General features: G+C 43.7%; 1 protein-coding gene across 1 annotated transcript in view; it reads right to left on the bottom strand.

The window, feature by feature from the left end:
• CLVS1 (clavesin 1) overlaps nucleotides 1–24,275 on the bottom strand; it is a 105,140-nt gene that overhangs the window by 3,938 nt on the left and 76,927 nt on the right. The window contains exons 4-5 of the mRNA XM_071737639.1: nucleotides 15,615–15,725; nucleotides 14,269–14,504 (exon numbers count right to left, since the gene is read on the bottom strand). Coding sequence (XP_071593740.1) covers nucleotides 14,269–14,504; nucleotides 15,615–15,725 — 347 coding nt within the window. The remainder of the gene's footprint in view (nucleotides 1–14,268; nucleotides 14,505–15,614; nucleotides 15,726–24,275) is intronic.

Genomic DNA, 24,275 nt, shown 5'->3' with positions numbered 1-24,275 from the left:
CCATGCTGCTGCTCTTCACACTGAGCCAAAGTAACTGGAGCGTTGAGTAAACACACTGCAGCCCAGCTCACCTCCAAATACAGGATACCAAGTGATCCAAATGCCAATACTCAGCCCTTCTAGATACCGTGGAGAGGGATCCTACTGAGACTTGAGTATCTGCTAAGCCCTGCAGCAACAGTAATCCGTTTCTTTTTTCCCTTTTCTGCTGAAATCTGCTTAGCCCCCTATCCTAAAATAAGCAGTTCAGATGACTCTCTGAAGGGCAGAGTTATGATTTGAACAATCAGGGCTATTTTCTAAGCCACACACTGAAAGATTTGCTGTCACATTTGGATTTCTATTTTCCATACCCATCAGTTTTTAATTTGCTGAAAAATATTCTGAGTTTTGACTTAAATTTTGTGTAGAAAAAAATCTAATTACTCAAGTCTCGACATGATTCTAAAATACTTATTTCATATTCTTCATTTATGGTAAATAAAAAAAAATGTAGATGATGTATTTTGGCAATCTATATCAACGCAGCTCACAATCTAATGTCATAATTTTATGTAAAACCTATGTTTTACTAGCCTAGAACATCCTAGAATATGTATTCCATAGCTATACTTTACTTAATGACAGAGAAAGGATGATTTACAGTAGGCCACCATTTTAGAAAGCATTTTCAACTGACCAGTGCGTATATTTTGCAGCTATAGAAATTAATAAATACAGATGTTATTTGAAAATAGCACCCTGTATGTTGGTTTCATCTTGCTTTTGTGTATTAAACACATATATTCAGGAAAGCAGTAATATTCTGTGTATGTGCAAGTTTGCATGGTTTTTAGGGGGCTTTGTATCATGACTCTAGTATTGAATCCAGGACTAAGACTAGTTTCTGTTTTAAAAGTATTACTACCTGTTTTAGCTGTGTTAACATCTTTTTCAGGGAACTTTACAATCACATTTTAAATCTTTAAATAGGGTCTGAGCCTGGTTCTTGAAAGGTGTCTGTGTATCAAGACTCCACCTTACTCTTTGCTTGAAAAATAAATTACAGTCAGGCACCACAGTACCTTTTCCCTGAGTAGTCCTTCTAAGTTATAACCATCTTTCTATTAAAGCTTCAAAAATACCCCCTTGCACAACAGTTTAAGCCATTTTGATGTAAAATGGTAAATGAGCAGTACAGAACTCTCCATGTTTGGTAAGCTGGGTTTTTAATTTTTGTTGCGTGAATTCTGTGGATGCCATTCTGACAGTAGTAAGCACAACTTCATGGCACCAGACAAAAATGTTTTTATTTTGCTGCCTTTCCATATCAATGTGTATGAACACTTGATGATGTGGAACAGGGGAAGTCAGGGAATGTGAAGCCAGACTCTTCCTGGTGATACCCAGTGACAGGGGAAGAAGAAAGGGCACAAATTGAAATACAGGAACTTCTATTTTAACATAAGAGCAATTGTTTTTATTGTGGGAGAAAAACACTGGAATAAGTTGACCAGAGAGATTATCTACTCTCCATCTTTAGGGATATCCAAAATCCCTATGGATGCAGTCCTGGGCAACCTGCTCTAGCTACCCTACTCTGAGCAAGGGGTTGGGTAGAAGATCTCCAGAGGTCACTTCCTCGACCTTTCTGTGATTCCCACAGAAATAACAGCTGCTCATCCCAATTCTGTTTTCTCCATTCTGACAGGATAATGGTTTTCTTTCTAGGCCCTTGGAGTGTCAACTTTGATAGTGTGGATGACATTCAGCTGTTAAATATAGATACATACTGCCATTTAAGGCATCCTAGTGTATCCAAGACAAAATTCCATAGCTGACTACTGTGACTCAGGATTTATAGAAGACTTACAGAGGACCTGTGGCCCTCTGGTGTAACAGATGAAGGCCAAGAGGACATCACAGTGCCAAAAACCATACAAGATGCCTATGCTTAGGCAGCAGAACTTCATCTGTTGTTTTTGCAGGATGGATGCAACTAGTATTTTCAAGCCATGTCAAAGTCATTTTGACCTGGGCCAGATATGAACTAATCATCTAAGCAGGAAATAGTACTTGCATAGGCCTCCTTATATCAATACAGTTAGTCACTTGTATTGGATTCATCTCACCATCAGATATCTGTGGTGATTTTGTGCTATTAATAACAGAGAAACAGACATTCTCAGGGTGGAATCCAATGGACCTGTTCTAAACATATAATCATAGCATATGATTCATGGATTACCTACATTCTGGTCCCTGTTCAGATGAGTTCTAATGTATTAACACCACTTGGAACAGGTTCCATGATTTATGAGGTAATGTTTCCTACACATCATAGCCATGGCTGCCTCAAGCTATATTGCCATGAATACTCACCTGGAATGTGGGACAGGTCCTATGTGTGCTGTAACTTTTGAATTATAAATGAGCATATTGGAATTCAAAGCCTCTGGCTTTCCTCCTTTCTCAGCTAAAAATTCTCAATGATCAGTTTGGAAGATGCTTGGTCATGGAGAATCTGGTGGAGTTAAATTTTAACACAAGTAGATAGTTGTTTGTATCCCACAGATAAGGTCACCATTTACTACCCTCAACCCTCTGGGATCATCAAGTCTAACCAACGATCCACTACCACCATGGTTACCATGGCACCGAGTGCCATATCAGTCTCTTCTTAAAAACCTCCAGGGACAGAGAATCCACCACCTCCCTAGCTCATTCTAATGCCTGATCACCCTCTCTGTAAAGAATTTCTTCCTAATACCTAACCTAAACCTCCCCTGGCAGAGCTTAAGTCCCTGCCTTCTTGTCCTACTGACAGCTGCCTGGGAGAAGAGACCAACCCCCCCCTGGGTACCCCCTCCTTTCAGGGAGTTGTAGAGAATGATGAGGTCTCCTCTGAGCCTCCTCTTCTCCAGACCGAACACCCCCAGCTCCCTCAGTCCTTCCTCACAGGACTTGTGCTGGATCCCTTCACCAGCCTGGTTGCCCTCCTTTGGACCTGCTCCAGCACCTCAATCTCCTTCCTGAACTGAGGGGCCCAGAACTGGACACAGTACTCAAGGTGTGGCCTCACCAGCACTGAGTACAGGGGCAGAATCACTTCCTTGGACCTGCTGGCGACGCTGTTCCTGATACAGGCCAGGATGCCATTGGCCTTCTTGGCCACCTGGGCACACTGCTGGCTCATGTTCAGCTTCCTGTCAATCCAAGTTGGATGTACCTCCAAGTACAACATTTTTTCCATGAGTTAGGAGCAAAGTCTAAAGTAATTAACAGACAAGGTAATGCCCATAGACTTTACTAGGCTGGTTTCCCAGGCTAGGTAACCTTGCTTAGGAGAGCAAAATGAAAATGGAAAGCAAAATCAATTCTCAGTCTCACTTCTGAAGTGGAAGTACCATTGACTGTGCACCATTTAAAGTGTCAATCAAACCCCCCACAGTTGTTACACTGTTCAGCAAGAATATTTAGAAGTCTGGAAAATCAATATTATCCAGCTGTTTCTCCAGCAGGTCAGCCATATATTTCAAATGACAGCACTGCACAGGTATGTAAATCAGTATCTGAGAGAGCAGATGGTTTTAAGTGTGTGTGGTCATTCTAATGCAACTATCTCAAATTCAGTCAAAAACCATGTGAGAAGACTGGATGAGGGTCTTCTAGCTGCACTGGTATCACAAGGCTCTTGTCAGAGTACAGCTGGAGTGAATCAGCTCACAGGAACTGACATCTGCTGGGTATCACTTTCATTTCCCATAAAAAAATAAAATACCAGAGTCCTGCATTGAGCTAACAGTGACTACCAGCGTATCACAGCATGCTTGTCTGAAAAGACATCTTCCAGTGCTCTGATCCCTCATTTTATGCTTTTCATCACAACAATGCTGACGTGCTGCAGCCTACACGAGTGAGGACCTATGACTTTTGTGCCAGGTTTCCTTTTGAGGGTTTTGTGGAGCAAGGAGGAGGGTGGCATGTTTTTTTTTTCCCCAAGTTCAGGAGGCTTCAAGCTCTCAGAGTGACAAACTGCAGCGAATCAATCCAATCACATTGTGTGATTCTATTCATCTAACTCTCACCTCCCATCTGCTCATTTCCCTCTAATTCCCTTCCCATTTCGACATCATCTCAGGGCTGTTCACCTCCCAATTATTCATTCCCTTTACAGAACATAATAAGCTTTTTCTTCTTCTTTTTCTTTTTTCCTTTTTTTTTTTTTTTCCTTTCTTTTCCAAAATCACACCTGTGAATTTTTGTATTGACAAGATCCGAGGAGCATTTCCTTCTCTATCCTCTCATCTCCCCATCAAACTGCAGAAGAGGGTACAGCACCCCGGCGGGCGCTCCGCAACACACATCAGAAGTGTCTGCATCGAGAGGGAAAAACAAGGACTTTTTTTTTTTTTTTTTTTTTTCTCCCTCCAGAAACAATGGAGACGTGCAGGTGCGAAGTAATTGTGGTAAAAGGTGCTCTTTTCATATTTAAAGCACTTGGAAATGAAATGCATGGGCAAGGCATCTTGAAAGACACGCACGCTCCCGCAGGTGGTGCAGGCAGATGTCCAGGCGAGCTCTGCTCAGCGGTGCGCATCTCCAGCGCAGGAGCCCTGAAGCGTGGCTCTCTGCCCAGGCTCAGCAGCCCTGCCGAAGCCTCTCGCTAACTCAGCTCTGCAGCTTCTGCAAGTGTGCTGGCTCACAGTGCAGAAGTTGTGCCGCAGAGACCTGCCCGGAGGGGCTGCTTTGATACAGCAGCCGCAGCACTGCGAGGAGATGCATCAGCATCTGTGCCCAGGGGCACAGCTGAGCTGGTTTAAGTGATCCAGCCATGGGGTGACTTAGGGGGTAAAGCAGCATGATGAAAACTCTGGTTTAAGCTTGCTGCCGGCCCAGTGCTTTATCTCATGGGACACTGGTGACAAACTGTTGCACTTCGCAAACAGGAGGTGGTTTTGTGGCAGCAGTGACCATGCATCTCCTTGATGTTTAGGACATCCTAGGGAGAGGGCTCTGAGTAGTGCCTTGGCTCATCAAAGCCAGAGGCAACCACAGACCACACCTATGCTTAACTGCACATGTGGAGAGGTCTCTGTGAGGGCTTCTACAGTGATAAAGAGGTGACTGCTGCAGGGTGAACCCCAGCATCAGACCCCTCATCCTCCCTGTGCCCACCAGCAATCTCCATGCCTCTCCTCTCTTGACAGCCAGCCCAAGCTACTTCTTCCCACTGGAAACCCTGGGTTCATCTCAGTGCAGGGTGTGCCCCAAAGAGCTGCAGGGATGACACTGCACTGCTTTTGGCAATAACCATAGCCCAACTATCAGCTGTTTATCAGTGAGGATGTTCTTGATATCTCCTCTTTCTAAAAGCTTCTGACTTCCTATGTCAAGATCTTGCCTCAGTCACATCTAAAGTCCGAGGCAGGGGAAAAGTGTGGAAGGGAGCTTGTCCTCTCCACCTCCTTTCTCTGCTATACACTGACCCCTCTACACATTTTTTTTTCCATAAGAAGAAAAAGTAGCACCTGCTTCAGGCAGGAATTCCAAGAAGACCCTTAACCCCCTGGGGCACAATATCTCACCCACCAGATGGGAAGCTGGGCCAAGAGGCCAGATAAAGACAACACTGCAGCAGCAGTCAGTACCACTTCACAGCAGATTCAGCAAGACCTGCTAAAAAAGTGTGCAGGATATGATAACCAAACAAAAGATAGGACGAGTAATGAAGAAAGTTTGTTTCTACCACTTTGTGAATATTGCACACACACTCCTATGATCACCAGTCCCTTTTTTTCTACTTTTCCCCAGTTCCGTGCCTGCTATGCAGTCCCCCTAGCTCAACAGCTTCCAGTGCCTTTGCTCAGACATTCCAGTCCTTTCCATTTGTCTTGTCCTCCAGTCTGCCTCTTTTGATCCCATTCCAGTGATGCCAGTTCCCAGTATCCCAGCCAAGTTTGCCATCAAACCAGTCTCATCAACTCTGCATGGCAAAAACAGGGAACATGGAGCCCAGAGAGCAAAAGGTGTCAGTCTTCCTACTCCCCCATCCTACTTCAGAGGTTTTCTGTCCTTAGAAAGAACAGCACTGCAAGATGAAAGCAACCCTACAGATGTACTATTTAGGCTAGAAAGTCAAACACCACAGCAGTGGGAAAAACCAAAATGTAGGCTGTGGGAGCAGCAGTCTCTCAGCTGGGTGCATGGGGACATTGTGACCCCCATCCCCAGAAGCATGTACTGTTCTGTCGAGGAGGGCAATTTCTTCCCTCAGTGCTCCAGGTAGATAATGCCAAGTTAATAAGTGGCTATTTATTTTGCTTTCTTCTAGCAGTTCAGCATGTGGTTCTGTGACACATTTGCTGCATATTATTCCAAGCCTGCTCTGAAGATAGCTTTTGTTAATTCCCTCCTGAGTTCTTCTGTGCAGTTCATCAGCACAGTACTTGTGTGCCTCTTAAGTGCTAATTCATTTACTGCCATAGCATGACTCTGAGGAGTGTTTTTATTTCCATTTTAAATGTGGAAAGCTGAAGCACTGTGAGTTTAAGGTCCAAATATCCCTCTAATGTGAGGTGCCCATTTTCCAATCCTGAGGGTCTGATTTTGCAGAGCAATCAGCATTATGTGGCAGTTTGTGTGTTCAAAGCACATGTCCCCTTGATTTCTGTTGCAGGTGAATGCTGAGTATTTCTGGAAATTAAACCCCAGACTCTAGAGCTTGGCAGGCTGAAAATAAGCAGTGTGCAATCTCACCATCTGTGTGAAATTTGGTTTAAGTGACTTGCCAGGACAACACAGAGGCTTGGGGAAAGAGGGAGAGCAGGATCTGCTACTCCAGGGCTGTTCCCACCTTGTTTAACCAAAGGATCATTTCTGATCTCTTTTAGCTCCCCTCTAAGTGGAGCTTCCCATTTTCTTGCCCACCAAGTGTGCTTCTTAGCCCAGATGCTTCCAGTCCTTTATGCCTGCCTCATCTTTAAGTCTATTTTGGGGCTTCCTTCCCGGTCATCCCAGTTCCAAGTATCCCAGCTGGGTTCACTGCTGAATCCTCATCTCTCTCATTCTCCTGGCAACACCAGGGAGGAGGCAGTCCTGAGAGCATTGGGTATCCATCTGATGAATCCAGCTCTGTGTCTTTCTACTGCCTGGCCTGATGCAGGGAAGGTTGTTGTGGTCACAAGTAAAAGTTGTAATTACAAAAGCCCTCTGTACCCCGTGGTGCAGACAGGAGATGCACATTGCCAGCCCAATCTGAACAAGTTTATTTATACTGTGAAGCTAAGCTAAAGCATGAGGCAATCCTTAGGGTCATAAAATGCTAAAATTAAATATGTTTCTACAGAGCATGTGTGAATTGCCTTTTCAAAGGCTTGTAACTCAGCCAGATGTAGGTGGATTTTTCACAGGGCAGCAAAAGACATAAGCAGTGTAAAACCATTTGTTTTATTAAGTGTCGTGTCTCTCATCTAAACTACTAAACTTTTGGCAAATTTATAGCTAGCTGAAGACATAATTTACAATGCAATATTTCATGCAGCCTGAACAGCACTGGTTCTGCCATTCCCACCCCCAGGCTGTGTTTGTACACCCGTGCACTGGTCACCGTAAAATGAGTGCTGTAAACAGATGAAAACCACACTGTCAGTGCCCTCAGAGAGCAACCAATTTCCTGCCTTGTCCCAGGGGACCCCCAGCACTAAGCCACCCATGTCCTTCCTGTCCTTGGCTCAGCCATATCTTCCTGATTCTCTCTCCTCCTTGGCTTCCCTCACTCTTGGCTCCTGAAGTTATTCTGCACTGTCTTCCCTCCAGCCTTCCCAGGACCTGCTAACTTGCCAGATCCACCAGCTCCTTTCCATTTCTCTCTGATGTATGAGCAGAATTCCAGCCAAAAGCTATAAAACTGTTCAACAGCTAATAATCTACATTGCTAGATAATGCATACATTATGTGAGATGCATGTTCCTGGGACATCTGGATTGTTACTATCAAGATATGTCTCATTCATAATGTGCATAGGGGGAAGCTTTTCTACAGAAGCATACAGAAATTCTCCATTGTTTGAAGTAATTCATTGCAAGAAAATGAGTGTGAGCCCTGCACCATAGCTCCCATATATTACAGAGCTACTTTAATTGAAAGGTAATATGGACTTTTTCCCTTTTCTCCCAGCATACATGGAAATGCACCCCCAGCTACAAGCAGAGTGACCCAGGTGCCATCCATGGGCAGGAAGAATTTTTCACACATTTTCATACTGATTTTTATTTGCTGGTATTTCACTACTTCTGCAGTAAATTGGTGCTGACTGTGAACCGGCATAAAACATGACCCATAAAAGCAGAAACATATGGTGAAGGAACATTAAGGTCACACCAAAGATAACAACTAGAAAGGTCTGCCTTGCACACAGCCCAGCTGGGCATATGGAGGAACCAGTCTGAATAAATAAAAACCTGACATATGTCACCCCTTTTGGATCTAAAACTGTTCCAGTTGGCATTAGTGTACAGCAGTTGTGATACCCTTCTTTCTGAGGGCAGGATCCCATTTCTGAGAACCGACAATTAGTTTCAGCAATAAGTTCATTTGAACATCAGTCCTTTTGAAAACACACACATCAGGAGGCAATAATGGCAACCCCTAATCTGTACTTTAAAATCCTTTCACTCTAATCTAGGACATAAAACCCCACATGCTCTGACTCAACAGTGTGGGGCAACACATTCCAACAGGTTTTTTTTCACTGCATTTTCAACGTGGCTTTTGTTGAACGACCAGGCAAGTCATCCCATCCTTAGGTGCTCAAGTTTCTATTTCACAGCAGGAAAAGTTAGTGGTGTCTTGATGCATGAATTGTACATTTTCACAACTAAGCTTGGCTCTACTTTAAAAGTTTTACTCTAAAGGTTTTACCCTAACTCTGAATTTCCTGAGTCTCCAATGAGCTTGACTTGGTGATGGTCATGTTCCTGCAATCCATGTTACCCTAAGAATAATTTTTAACCCCAAATTTGATTAAACTGAATTAAACTTTGATTAAAGAAATTTGATTAAGCAGCATAGGTTATTTAGCCAGAATATAAATCTAATTGTGAGGTAAAATTTCCTTACTCTGCAGGGCAATTTTAAATTGCACTAGGTTTTCAGAGATATTTGCACTGGCAGCAGGTTAAAAGCAAATGCTCTTTTGATGCCTGGGAGGGCAGAGAAGGATCAGTCAGCTTTCAGGCTGTGCTGGGTGACTGCATGGGGAATAAGCAAAGGCAGAGAACAGTCTTTGTCACACTTGGACTGAAGATCAAGTTCAGATATCAAGGAGTGACCCAGATGCAGCTGCAAAAAGGAAGATCTTGCAAAGAAAAGCAAGTCACAGGGAAGGAACATGCTACTGCAGGATACGTGCTGCTGCTAGACCCAAGAGTTACAGTAGCGTGACACTGGGGAAAAGGGAAACTCTGCAGAGAACTGAGTTCCTTCGCATCTTCCCCAGTCACTGAATCATTTTCTCCAACTAGGGATGCTCACACACTGCAGTTAGGTACCCAGATAGCTACAGGCATGCTTTTCCCACTGTGGCTGGCCAAAAGACTGTGCCCTATTGGCACAGTGATGTGGTGAGAGCAGTCCCTGACTCTGTACTTGCCAGGCTTAAACATCCACCATAACTATTCATGACACTGCAAACCCAGCTAAAACCTGCAGCTGTTTCCAAAAGCAACAGTTCATCAGTAACAGCCAGCACCAGTGCCTGAGGAAAATGCTTTGCTTCTGTGGTAGCTCCCTGTAGGCTAAAGCAACCCAAAGCCTCTTTCTGACCAGCAGGGCTCTGGGAAGGTTTGGATGAAAGAGAGGTGATTTTCTTCCCTGTGTTCCAAATGGTCACACCATTTACATTGTTCTTCAATCCCATAGCTCATAGGCTCCCTGCAAAGATGCAAACCTTTCAGAAGAGATGGCCCAAAACAAGGGCAGTCTGTGTTGCCATTGTTGCTCCCAGGATTATAAAATGGATGTGACCAAACTCTTGGGTTGAAGTGACTTTGCTATTGCTGTGCTAATGCTGGTTTGCATGTTTATTATCTTGCCCATTTCAAACTTCACTGAGCTGAATCTTAATAAACGGAGAAATTCTGCATGGATTTCGTTATTGTTGCTGCTTTTTTTTTTTTTTTTTGCTTTTTTTTTTTCCCCTAGCCATTAAGAGTCATTACATGGAGTCATCAGCTGTTTTGCTTTGTTTCCCATCTGCTCATACAGTACTTGAGTTCTGGTATTTTTCCCAGGGTGTGAGATAATACTGCAGATGGGAGTGCTATTTCCACTGTTTTGATTTTTGCCCCAGTGGGACTTCATGTAGCTGCTGGTGGAAAAATGACAATTGCACTGGTTTTGATTAAAGATTTTCTATATTATAGAAACTTGTCAAATCTCAAGATTTGCAAGATCATGTTGATAACTAGAGACAGTAGCAGTTTTTATTCTAAGAATATTTTTTATCTTCAATGTCTCCATTCTCTGAATTGTCTAATTTGCAACCAAGATGGACTTTGGCCACCTTATACCCATTTGATTTAAAGCCTAAATTGTCCTTTTCCTAAAGTATCTGTCCTCTCTCCCCAGTTTTTATTCCCTTCTGTATTTGTAGAGAATGATCACATCCATTTCAACCTTTGCTCTGTGAGGCTGAGCAAACCACTCTCCTATAGCTTCCTGCTGAAAAAACCATGGTCTCAGTTCTCCTCACCCCCCTTGCAACTCTCAGGTGAACTTGTTTCAATTTATATTCATCTGCCCTGGTGACAGGAGCCAAGGCAGTGCTGTCAGTCCTGAAACCAATGTACAGGAACATACCTGCTCCAGTTTCCCTCCCTCCCACTGCTGCTTGGTGCCACATTTTCTCCTGGTCTGCATTTTGAGATTTGTGTTAATTTCAGGTGGTGACTTCAGTTTGGTTTCAGCCACATGTTGAAAATGCCCTCTTTCTCCCCCTCCCCATTCATTTTCTAACATAAAGTGTCTACAAAAGTATATTTTGATTAGTTATTCTCTGATTCAATTTCTTGGCATTTTTCTTCGGTATCTGTAATTCCCATCTTGATTTCTCAGCATTTCTGTTACAAAAATTGCTAGATACTATATTTGGAGGAGGTTGTGCATGGGGTGAGCTCCTCTCTTGGTGTGGGATGGCAGTGTCTGGGAGAGGCCTTTCTTCCCAGCTTTGCCAGGTCAGAAACTTTCTGACTCAGAACTGCTGTTATTTGTACTACACTTCCCAGGGGTGTTTGTCTGTGGTCACAGTGCGAGCCTCCAATCTATTATAGCAGCACTGAGCTCCAAAATTAAGAAAGTTTTAAGACATCACTTAAGAGTGGCAGTTCCAGTGAAGACATTCTTGGGGACTTTATAGCAAGAGGTCACAGAGCCAGGAGGCAGGAGGGGCAACCCGCAGGCAGCAGGACCATGCTCTTGGCAAGAACAGCCTCCTTCCCCCAGCCTCTGAGGTAAACCCATCTCTCACAGACACTGCCCTTGCCTGCAGCTAATTACTGGGCAGGGAAACATGCAGTGATGTCTGGGAAATCAGAGAGGAGAAGACCCATAATTGTTCGGCAAGGCTTTTCATCCTTAAATTACAGAAACCCAAGTAGGCTCAGTCACCTCTTCTAGGAGAACATAAGCGCTAAAGAAAGGGTCACCACATTTTTTTCTTTTTTCTTTTTTTTTTTTTTTTTTTTTTTTTTTTTTTCTGTTGAACCAAACAATTCAGCATAGAAATGCCTACAAAACTGCCATGTTTGCTCAAGAATTTAAAGATTCTTACACTGTGAGTGGAGGAGGAGGGGAGAGATTTTCAATGGAAGTGCTAAAACACTTTAAGGAGTGAAGTAAAGCTTGGGCAACTGTGAGGGAATTGTATTTAAAATGAACACTAATGCTGTTTATACCCATGCCTAGTGTAAACCTCCCTGAAGTAACCAGGAATCTCAGCCATGACCTGAAACTCTTGTTGTATTAGAGAAGTATGACCCAAAAGAGGCAAAGAGGGGGTATATATAAAGACAGGTAATGCTGGCAGGAATCTGTGGACCTTTTAATAGGCCTTAGATATGAACCTGGCCTAATAAATCTAATAAATCACACAATTATGCTTCCTAAGTGTAGGCTTTTACCTCATGTTAGGCCAAAATGTAATTTCAGGGGAAGAAGAATCAGAGCAAATACTCATAGGAGAAAATCTGTCGAAGAAGTGAACTTTTCACCTCCAGCAGCTAGTAATGACCACAGGCTATGAGATCAGATGGTTCGCTTAACCACTGAGTAACAAAATTAGGCTAAAAGTTAGATCTAGTCTGCCCAGAGGCAACATGACAAATTAGATTCATCCACTCGCCATATTTGTATTAATGTGCTTTTGTATTAGTGAACAGATTATAAAAGAAGGCTTTGCCTCGAGGCAGGGTTTTCTGGCACTGAACTCATTTTCAAGCTGAGGTTCTCCCCTGAAGGCACAATAAGAGCCTCCCTTCTTTGCCACTGAGGATCTGATCCTCAGCAAAGAGTTACCTGTGAACAGCTCTTAACACATCGGAGCTTTAAAAAATTCAGATTTCTTTCTATAATGCTACACAAATTGTACATGTTTAATATATATATATATTAGTAATTATGGATTGTTTTTTTAGATCTTTCAGAAATGATTCGACGGGTTGGACTACTAATATTTAAAAACAAAAACAAACCCAAAGCCCCAAAACTAACCAACCTAAAACCAAACCAAAATAAAAAAAAGAAACCCAACAACAAACAAACCCCCAAAACCTTCCCAAGCAAACCAAGCAAAAAAAACCCAAAACCCAAACAAAACAAAAAAACCCACCAAATTAAGCAATAAACCAACAAAAAGTTGTTTTAAAAACAGTTCTCTGGGACAGGCTCTGTAAAGTCATACTGGATCAGAGTCATGGATGGCAGTCAGTAAAAAGAAATAACAAATAACCAAATTAACTGATAAACCAACAAAAAGTTGTTTTAAAACCAGTTCTCTGGGACAGGCTCTGTAAAGTTGTCCTGGATCAGAGTCTTGGATGGCAGTCAGTAGTGAGAACTGCTGACCATGTGCATGGCCACCTCGGTTCATGCCGTGGCTGCAGCCCTGCAAAGGATTGTAGCCCTGCAGTGTCATGGCCCTGCGAGTCATGGGGCTTACAGCACTTAATATCACTTTTTAAGTGTGAGGATTTCCAGAATGAGGCTTCACTTCACAGCTGCAGCAGCATGGCATCCCTCTGACCCGGGAGGGAGCGCTGAATCAAGAGTGCGTTTCTTTTTTATTCCTCTTGAAGATGAAAGTCTTTTGAAATTAATTGCATGACATTATGGCTTGCCTGTGTTGTCACCTTTCATTTTGCTGTGACAGAATGATGGCTGCTCGCTGTCACACAGAGTGACGCCATCTCCGTGAGCACTGCACTCATCAAGTGGCAGCAGGGAGCCAGAGCATCGCTGGGATCTGCATAGAAAGCAGTTTTGCGGAGTGGGGTGCAGAGGGTGAGGTAAGTGCCGATGTTTCACCCCTGCAGCAGAGGCAGCCCGGCCACCACTCGCTGCAGATGGTGTTGTACCTGCTGTACCACCCGAAAAACCTGTGCCAGATTTCCAGCCCTTCTCACCGCATCCCCATTACCACTGCAGATTACTGAGCGCGATACTCTACTCCGAATTTAAAGCATTCGGAGCAGACCGCACAGCCACTGGATCTAAAGGCAGAATTCTTAAAGTGAGCAGCCCTGCTGCTTTAGCCGGGATGGATGGATGAAGAGAGGGGCAGTCAGCAGGAGGAGATTAACTCGTTTCCCCTTTAGAGGGCAGTGGTGTTCATCGTAAAAATCCGCATTTCCCAGGAGGTAGAACCCTAATCGTTCTCAGCTGGGGTCAGCAGCACCAGGGCAGCAGCAGTAGGGACCAGCACCGAAGTGCTGCTGGTGGCCGCACTACGCCGTGCAGAAGGACACCCCTCTCTGATACACTTTCTATAATGCTCCCTGCAGCGGCTCATTAATTTCCCTTTGTTTTCCTTTGTAATAATCAGATGAGTAATTACGGTTCCACAGAGAAGCTTCTCCTTCTCCTGCCACACCATGTGCATGGCCCAGGGTGAGGCACTCCTCACTGCTGCCAAATTGCAGCCTCCCCCCAAGCCAGATGCACCCTTCCTGCTAGATTGACACCAAACCTGTTCAAAGGAACCAAGGAAGGGAGAACTTCAAAGGCAGTACTGACCTTTTCATGGGTTTGGGTGAGGCCTCCAGCTCCAGGTTGGAGGACACATGCTTCACGTGCATGGCGTTGTAGGAAGTGTGGGTGTACTCATTCTCATCACTGTAGTCAGGACCCAGTAACGTTCGAGCCCACGTCCCCATGTCATATGGAGGGAGAGTGCCCCCAAATTCAGATGGCAGGCATTCGGGGTGTATTAGCTGGTGAAGGCTGTTCAGGTTGTTACCGTGAAGAAAGATCTTTAACAAATAAAAAGAAAGTTCAAAGTCACCATCAATTCCTTACTTCATGAAGCACAATAATAACAAAACAAATGGGGCATGGAGCACCATTAGTTGAGGCTGCAGTTTCAGGTGGGAACTTCTGAAGCTCTCAGGGATGGTGAAGACAGGCTGGAGGAAGGGGATTAGCTTTGGGTTATGCAGATAAAGAATTAGTCTGGCTCTGTAAAACACTTCTGAAAATCCTGACTTGCTTACTTTTGGCACATGACAATTCTTAAAGTACTAGATCAGGGAAAGCGCAAGTCAGGAATAATGACTGATTATTGCTGCTGTAAGAGGATAGAGGCTTGTACAAAGAACAGTCAGAAGAAAAGGGAGATTGTGGAGCTTACTGGAAGATGTGAAGAGCAGGTCCCCAGTGCATGAGAGGGCAACCTGACCCTGTACACCAGGACTGACAGACCCCTGGTGTGTAGGCCTGTGTCACCACTTTCCACTCCTTGGGGTGACTCTTGGCTTCAGGCTGGTACTACCCTTGTCCTGCCTAGTCAGACGCACCCCACGGTGGGCTCTGGGGCCTCCTGAGGCATGATCCTCTTTTTGCTTGATAGACTACAGAAGACAAATGGCTAAGATGACTGCAAGAGCACAGTCCGCATGGGTTTCAGTGGGGAAGACCTGCCTCTCTGTAGTGTGAGCAAAGAGCCTCCAGACACTGGCATTTTTTGTGGAAACAAGTGAGTTACCACCATGCGAAAACTTTCTGCTGAAGGAATGAAATAGGAAATTTTACTCCCACAAGAAGAGTTGAGATGAAGTTTTCCTCACTGCAGGTGACGTCAACCAGGCCTGATAATCCTTCCACATTGCCAATTCTCTCTATCCCTGAGCATGTCCCATTAAAATTTATCTACACTTTGCTAGTGATAACAGCTTTCTGGTCCCTGGGTGAGTTATTGATTCAATCCAGACCATTGCAAACCCTAAGTTTTAATAACAGCAGCAATTCTCTGAGGCCATATGAAAAATGCAGAGGGAAAAAGAAGGAAGAAAAGAAAGCAGACAGCTACTCAGCTGCTCCGGCTCTGTGGCTTTCCACCCCCCAACTTGGCCCCTTCTAATTACCCTTTTCCTTGTCTTGTCTTTGAGGAATGGTTTGATTAGCGTGTACAGAGCATGAATGTACCAGGGCTGGTTGACAAAATGGACTCCTCCAAAGCGGGCAGGAAAACTGTCCTGCAGAAAGAAAGAAAAGGAAGGCAGTTAATAGATGCAGGCCAGCAGTCAATGGGATGCAAGTCAGAGGAAGATGTCTGCCTCTTTCTATCCTCAAACAAACGCTGGCCTTGCTGAGGGGAGGTGGGGGTGGGGGAAAGAGGGAAATGGAAAAAGAAAGATGCCTGGAAATGTTTGCATCAGTTTCCTCTGTTAGCAGCCGCAGTCCCTTCTCCCCTCCACGCACTCACGCACCAATTGCCAGTGATTTAAAGTAGGCTCTCCAGGCACTTCGCCTGAACGTTTTTTTGTTTTTTTTTTTAACTCCATCAGGGCATCTGACTCGGTTCGGGATGGGAAGTGAGAGGGGGATGATGAGCACGGCTCCCTCGAGGGGGGAAGCCTTCTCCTTTCTCATTGTGCGGGCGCAAGGCAAAGAAAGCCCCCTGTTTCCCACGCACACGGCTGCGCACATCTCACCTTTTCACCCTCCGGCCTCCCTGCCTCCCCCCCGCTACAATCATCATTACAATGCCTGACCTTTCGGGGTGAGCGAGCAGCGGATTCTGGGGAGGAGGATGGGTGGGAAACGCTGATAAGTGAAGGTGTAGGGAGAGCGGCACCATGGAAACTGCCGGAGCCCAGCGCTGGCTGCCGGGCTGTGCACAAACACCCCCGGCATTAGCATGCAGGTAGCGTCCCGCCGGGGAGGTGTTTGCTACAGCATCCTACACCGCTCAGCCAGCGTGGCACGATTAATAAAAGAGGAGGTTGCTGGCGTGCCTTTAAAGGTTATTGTATATTGTGATGGGTATTTTGTACCTACACACTCATCTAGCAAATGTCAGTCAGTCAGGGAAGAGCCCAGGATCTCTTCGCTTGCATAAAGAGTGGGACGACCGCTGCTCCTGTGTGCAAATGCCCTCCCTTCCAGCGACAGGAGAGGTGCCTGGCTCTCTCCCCTGCGAAGGGAGAACCTGATGAAGCCGTCCTCATCCTCCGTGTGCTCCTAGCCCCTACAGCTCAGCATATAAAGGCAGAGCTTAATCAGGTCTCTTCCTTCAGGGATTTGGCTTGGGGACCCTGACAGGTTCCTTCCACCCCACAATTAGCACAGAGTATCCTGGGGCTTTCGCCTTCCTCTGGAGCATCAGAGATTGAGCACAGCTGGTGAGGACGTGGGGTGGATTTGTGAGATGATATGGAAAATCCCCTTAAAAGCTCAGTAGAGCTTCTGCTCCACTTCAAGGTCAAATTATTTCCCAGATTTAGCACCATGTAGGCATCCCACCACCTCCTAACACCCAAGGCAGGTTGACAGGACTCTCTGTGCTCTTTAGCACTGTCTGTGGATTGCCCTGGTGGTCACGTTAAACCATACCTGGATGCTGTTTGTGAGTGGTCACAGGCATTAGGTAATATATTTTTATTTTGCTATACTATAGTACAGGCTGCTTACACCTCATCTATGTACCTGAAATCTTTACAGATCTCAATACTGGATGTTCTGTGCAAGACTAGTCAGGACAGCACACAGAAGGACAAGTAACATAACATAACAGGTGATCCCATTTTAAATCCTAGTAAATCATAAGCTGAGTGTTTTAAGGATAGCAAATGCTTTTTTTGGGGTGTTCATTCACTATAAAGACAACTGTATTTCAGGGATGCAGCTCTGACTGCAGTGCTGCAAATCGGATTTGTTTCAGCTGGGCTGTGCTGAGAAACAGCTACAGAGAGTCTGAGCCCACCTAGAAAACCCACTGACCACCAGAAGTGAGAAGTGAAGCCCAAAGTTATTTTATATCTTTTGATAACCTAAAATCGGGGTTTAGAGCAGACCAGAGCCAAAACCACCCATCTCATGCAAAACTGACATATTCAGCTGCTTTCAGCTTCTTGCACATATGAACAAAAATTTGAAGATTTGAAACTTTTCACAGGTTATTAATAAAAAAATAATTTAAAAATATTGAAATGTTTCATATTTGCCTTAACCCCCCCCCACTTAAACAAACAAAACTGTATTTATCAAGCTGGCTGCCATCTCACAAGCTGTATCTCTAAGAGAGAAGTTCTGAACTCCTTTGGTTTTGGGGCTGAGCTGCTGCAGCTATCCCAGGCTGTGTGTTAACAGCATAGCTTAGTGTAGAAGATAGAGTCTGCATTTGAAGCAAAGGAGAGTAAAGATGTGGAAGGAAGAGAATGACTTTAAAGCACAGAGATTTATACTGACCCCTCAAAAAAAAAAAAAAAGAAAAATTGTTTTGCCTTGTCATTAGAATGCAAAAATGATATTAATCACAATCTTCAGTGAGAAATGTCAGTCAGACTTCATTTCCAAGGGGGAGATTTTTTTTTAAGAACACATTGACCAGCTTTGATGAAACCACATTACACAGAAAGGTCTAAATGCTGAGATTTTTAAGAACTAGCCACAGGTTTAAACAGGCAGAACGTCAGCTAACAAGAAGGACGTTCTTTCCTGTTTAGAAAGTAAACTTCATATACACCCAGCACAGATTGTTGAGTCCATAAACCAGATTCTGTTTGCCACATCAGTAGATAAATATGAGGAAAGCCCCTCATAGGAAAGTTTTCTTTAAAAGAAATTGCTTTCTTTTAATTCTGAAGGTACATCCAAAAAATGCACAAAGATCCCTGAAAAGGCAGCATGATAGCCAGGAAAAAAATCAACAACCAAAGAACATTTTTTAGTGTGTAACTTTCTGCTCATTTTGTTTCTTACCCTATTAAGCACAATAAGCTCAGTTTGACCTTCATCCCTCAGTCCACCTGCATTTCCAAGGCTGTCAATTAGAACAAGGACAAAGACATAATTTTTTTAAAGCAAAGAAATTTGATATGGGAATCATCCAGACACTGTTTGGAACTGCAACATACCAATTTTGCAGAAGTCCCTAATTAGAGCAGAGCTGTCTTGGAAAGAAAAGCTCCCGTCTGGAGGTCTGACTTGCACAGTTCTAGGAAGATGCATGAGACCTTTCCCACACCCCACTTAGTGTATCTGCTGCTTTCCCTGGGGCAAGGTGAAAGTAGCTGAAATTGATTTTCTGCTGGAGAGCTTTTGCTTTTAGGAATTCTCTTTTGATTTCTCATGTCTTGTGATTCCTTGGGAAGGTGTATTTTATAATGAGGTACATTTTTTGGAGCCTACTGTGAGAAGGACCCTGGGATCACCAGAGCCTTTTCTTAACCTGATTCCTTGTTAAAAATACCTAATCATGAGGAAATATTTACATTTTATTCCAGTGGCATAAATAAAATATAGCATGAAGGAATTGTTCTGATTACTTGTGGGCACTGCTCTCATTTTATCCAAAAACCAGGCTGGATGTATTAGCATGTTGCTCAGAGATGAAATAGCAGCATGAAGAAATATATTCAACTCAGTGCTAATCTAGCAAGCTTGCTACTCAGAAATAGGAGGAAAAAAACAGAGAAAGGACTCCAGATATCTGCTTGGGCATCCAGCTCACTCTAGAGTCAGACCAAATCTTCTTCACTGGGACCTGCAGTAAATTGAAATAGGGAATACATGTAACCATACTGCAGTGTCACCTTCCCAAAGTACTGTAGGCAAACCTACAGAGCCCAAATGGTCCAAACATAGGGTTTTATTTTTTCTTGTTGGTTGAATGGAGCCCTGTGCAATAATGTGGGTCTTTTGCCTGAATTATCTTTTTTTTTTTTTTAATTTCTATATTTGTTCCTTGCCTTTTTTCAACTATTTCCCTCCACATCATCCCCAGAGGACAGAAAGAAATTAACACCTGAGTGCCACAGTGAAGCTGCCACAGGCACCCCAAAATCCATACAGTCCTCAATACATTTTCTGTTTCATACTTGAGAAGTCTGTCCAAGCCTGCAGATTAGAGGAGAATGTTACAGGCATCATCGTTTCACTTCCCCACTCAGACCTTCTGTGCAGGGAAATTTCTGGCCTGAAATGAGTCTGGGACTGAAAACTCTCAGTGCATAATGTTCCACTAAATAGCTCAGAAGCGATAGCTATGAGGTGAATGAGAGACAATTTTTCACTATTTCTGCCTGCTCTTGCCTGCATGACATCTATTTCTTTTGGCATGAGTACACATCAGAAACCTTTTACTGTGGTGTTGTTCTGAACTGCCTGAAAGCGAAAATTCAAGATGATCTTCCAGCATCTCCTCACACCAGAGTATGGCAGGAAAGCAAAACAATCTTTGGAATACCAAAATTAGGAATAACTCCAACCTGATTCTCAGGGCCACTCTTTTCACACTCTTTTTGCACTTTTTCATTGCAGGAATGGGCTTCAGAGACCAAGAACCTGAGCTAAAAAAACTACTTATAGCATATTTCTAAGTTATGGGACATTTGAATTTTGTGACACAAACATTTTTAAAATGCTTTCTTAACTTCTGTCCTTTGCAATCAGAAAAGCAAACACACATCTGTCCATCCAAATGCACTTTAATCTTGACCATACTTGCCAGCTTACTGCAGCAAATAAAATATAATCCCCTTTGAAAGAAAACAATTTCCATTAGATTTGGGAAGATTTCAATCATAAGCAAAACTATTTGTACCAAGAGGTCATTCGAACTGGGGATAAAAAAAAAACATCTCCATGCCTGTGCACTTACATAATCAGTCCCTGCAGTGGATAAAAACTCCCACAGACCATATTTATAGTAGGGGAAGATTTTATTAATAGTTCAGTGATAGTTCCTCCACAGAGAGTTTCGTGAGTGTGTGATTTTAATAGATTAGCATGATAAGGGAAGGAGGTTTTCCACCTTCCAGCTCTGGATCCAAAGTCAGCCTCCTAACAAGTGGCAGTGAATGAAAGTTGTTGTCCCCCAGCTCTATGACTTTGTCAGATTTTGGATGGGTTGGGCATCAAAAACATGCTCCTGAGCACATTTGAATGAACACCATGTAGCACCCTTGGTGTGGACAGGGCAGGTTGCCTTATAGGTGCTAGGAGGGAAGAAAAAGTGTAGCCCCCCTCACTACAGCTTCATCTTCTAATTTTAATGCAGATCCTAAGAGATGAATGAGATGAATGAGATGATTTGGGAAATCTCACAGGCAGGGGGCAATGGGAGGCAGCTGCAGGGCCAGGGGCTGCTGAGACCCAGGACCAGACTGCTCCCGTGCCCCTGCCAGCATTCCCTGGAGATGCTGGAGCCAGGGCTTTTCCCCCTCGCTTTCTACAGTGCCTGCTCTGAGCCCAGGCATGTTTCAAACCTCCATCCGGACAAGTTGCTCATCTTTCTGTTATCTCTTTTTGCTCCCCTGTGGTTTGGAAGAGACAGGAATGCAAAATTAATGTTGCCGGTGGCAATAATTGCAAATTCGTTTGCTTCTACCTTGGCATGCCCTCAAAGTAGACAGGGCTTGGAAATAGCTGAAAAGAAGAGGAAAACCATTTCAAAAAAAAAGAAAAAAAAAAAAAAGACATTAGTGTCATCAGTGTTAGCAATATGGCAGTCCTGACCTGCTCAAATATGACTGCAAAAGGAATTCTAAGAGCCAGGGAAACCTCACTGATTTTTGAGTAAGCTGTGACTGCAACTGCTCACACCAAAACATTCTCTTTTCTTTGATGCACACAGTAGCCAAGGACTGGAGCAAAATCACAGGGATAAGTGAATGCTTGGTGTATTTTTACACTGGATACCCACATATATCGACGAGTATGCTGTGAAGTTCTGCTGTCAGGGAAATGGAACTGAAAAGTGAACATGGAGATGCATTCTCCTAGACAGTTTTCATTAGGTTTGTTATCTCTCCTGCTACACTCAATAACTTTTAAAATTCAATCATTTGCAGTGGGTTTCTCCCAGTCATTACTGTACATTTGTGAGGTCCTACAGAGCATCTGTTCAAAGGTGTTGGCAGATGGCACCAATAAATCAGGCTATAGAACACAGATTTGCTCACTAAACTTTGGTATGTCCTGGTAGAATCATGCTGTCGTATCATCTGGTCTAACAAAATAACTTGTAACCTTGGGGCCAAAGGGGGTTTTCTTCACTACTTTTTTCCAAGAAACCCAGCTCAGAAGCAATGACACTGCTGGACAGGCTGAGGCTCCCTCCAGACAAAAAAAAAACAACCCACAAAATACGAAAAACAAAAACCAACCAAACAAAAAACCCCAAAGCGAACCAAAAAGACAAAAAAAACCCCTGAACTATTAGGATGGTGAGATGCTGGCACAGGCTGCCCAGGGAAGTTATAGCTGCCCCCTCCCTGGAAGTATTCAAGGCCAGGGTGGATGGAGCTTGGAGCAACCTGCTCTAGTGGGAGGTGTCCTTGACCATGGCAAGGGGGTTGGAACTGGGTGATCTTTAGGGTGTCTTCCCACCCAAACCATTCTATGATTCTTTGATTCTGTGAAATTACATTGATAGAGCAGGTTCATTCAAGGCCTGGGTTGAACAGGTACCCAGAGAAGAAAGAAATTTAAAAAATTATTAAATTGTAGTAAGAGTGCTGATACACTAATTTGGAAATAGCACATATATGTGTATGACTGGGATGCCACAATTTGCTCTAGATTAAGTCAAATGAGGTGAGGCCACGTCTGGGAGCTTCTGGCAGTGCACGAAGAGTAAAAGTCACACACTACACTGAGGAGCAAGAGATTGGGCCACAGGAATAGGTGGCAGCATAAGGAGGGACACAGACTTGCCAGAGGCTATTTTTCAGAGTTAGTTCAGGAACTTGCTATGATCTTTTCAATCAGCTTTAGCAAACTGGGCTAGATTGTCTCCAGTGTCCTGATTTTTGTTGTAAACTGAAGCTCAGAAACCCTTTCATATCCAGCTTTCTTAAGTGAGGGTGACTGCAAGCTGAATCACTTCTATTCCTGGATCTCTCTGAACATGAACCTCTGAAATTAGTCACGGGGGAAGGGAAAAGAAGTGGGAAGATTTTCAAAGCTGAAAGTAGTTTAGGGCTTAATTAGAAACTGCAAAACATGCTGGGCACAGTGCAAGCCTGGCCTGGAGGCTTGCTGGAGGAACACAGGTGCTGTTGGCTGAAATGTGTGGACCACAACTTGGCACTGATGCTTCACTCTCCCTGGGATACTGAGCCCCTGCCTGGCTCTGACCCACAAGCTCAAAATCACCATCTGAGCAGTGTCCATGCAAATGTCAGGTTCCTGAGAGCAGTGACATCCCTCCAGTCCTTTCCCTGACACCAGGAGTTAAAACAGTTCTGCTCATCTCTGAGCCATTAGCGGGTTGTGTGCATGTGGGTTGCGCTCAGTTTTTGGTATCTAATAAATGTTTTTATTGTAGCCAGATTTTAATGCAAGACCTCTGAAACAAAATGACCACATGTAGAGTGAGCACATACAGCAATGAAAGGAAAAGTCAACATTAAAACATCTTTAGGGAAAGGCCACCCTAATTTCCTGGCATCTGGGAGAGACACCCAGGAGCACTGGGGCTTAAAAAGTTTGGCATGGAAAACCTCACTCAAAACACGATCTACTTTTAACATGCATTTTTGAAATATAAAAGCTTAAAATATTTTTAAGGCATTTACAAAAATTAAGCTCTGAACAAAATTTATTAGTGTTACTAACTACTGTAGTTAAAATCCACAATTTTCCTTAGCTGACCTGATTTAAACCTCTCTCTCCTTAGCTATTTTTATGTCCATAGATAGGTCTTGCATCCATCCTGGAGAGCAATAAATCTGTGGGACTGGGCAGTTGAAAGGACAGACAGTGAAAGAGTTAGAGCAGGGAAGGAGATGACAATGAAGCATATCCACTAGAATTTAAAAGGCTGTTGAAAGGAGAGAGTCAAGTGAGAGTCAAAAAGCCAGTCATGAAAAGGACAAAGTACAGCACCTTATTTCTTGTCCAGTGCCAGTATTTTTAACAAAAAAGATTGTACGAAGACTGCTTCTTTTGATATGCATTGGTACACTGAGAATCTACATCATGTACGTAAAGCATTTATTCTACATTCTCTTCACAACCCCAGTTGCTGTACCTATGTACCTGCTCTCTGCCACAGGGGTCCTGTGTCTGAGCAAAGGGGCAACGAAGACCACACTGTCACGGTGAGGACAAATGCCCACAGCATTAGTTAAAGTCAGCTAAGGAAAAGCAATTAAAAATAGGTTTTGTGGCACTTGCTTTTCTTCTCAGGTGACCTATTGACTCTGCAGAAAAGCTTTCCATCATGCCTGTGAAAGTGCCAAGGTGTTACACAGAAATCATAGAGCCGAATTACACTTGCGTTGTGATTGAAAGCTGATGATGGAGAGAAGGAGATCTTGTTATTTATAGTGCTAGGCAACCTATTTGGCACTGAGCAAAAATCTGCTCTAGCTTGGCTTGAACAAAGCCTAGAATCATCTTAAAGCTTTTTGCATGTGCATTCATATATAGAGCTGCATCTAAGGGAGATTATAAACTGCTTTTGTGATGAGATTATAGCCTAGCACAGGCCAAGAAAAAAAATGATCAAGTAATTTTATTGGCATTTGTTGTCTGACTGAAACAAATTATTTGACAGAGATTATTCCTTTTCCCAT

The sequence above is a fragment of the Heliangelus exortis genome, chromosome 2 (genome assembly GCF_036169615.1).
Source record: "Heliangelus exortis chromosome 2, bHelExo1.hap1, whole genome shotgun sequence".
Lineage (NCBI taxonomy): Eukaryota > Metazoa > Chordata > Aves > Apodiformes > Trochilidae > Heliangelus > Heliangelus exortis.
Note: the sequence above shows the minus strand (reverse complement) of the source record. Positions and strands in the feature narration are given on the sequence as shown.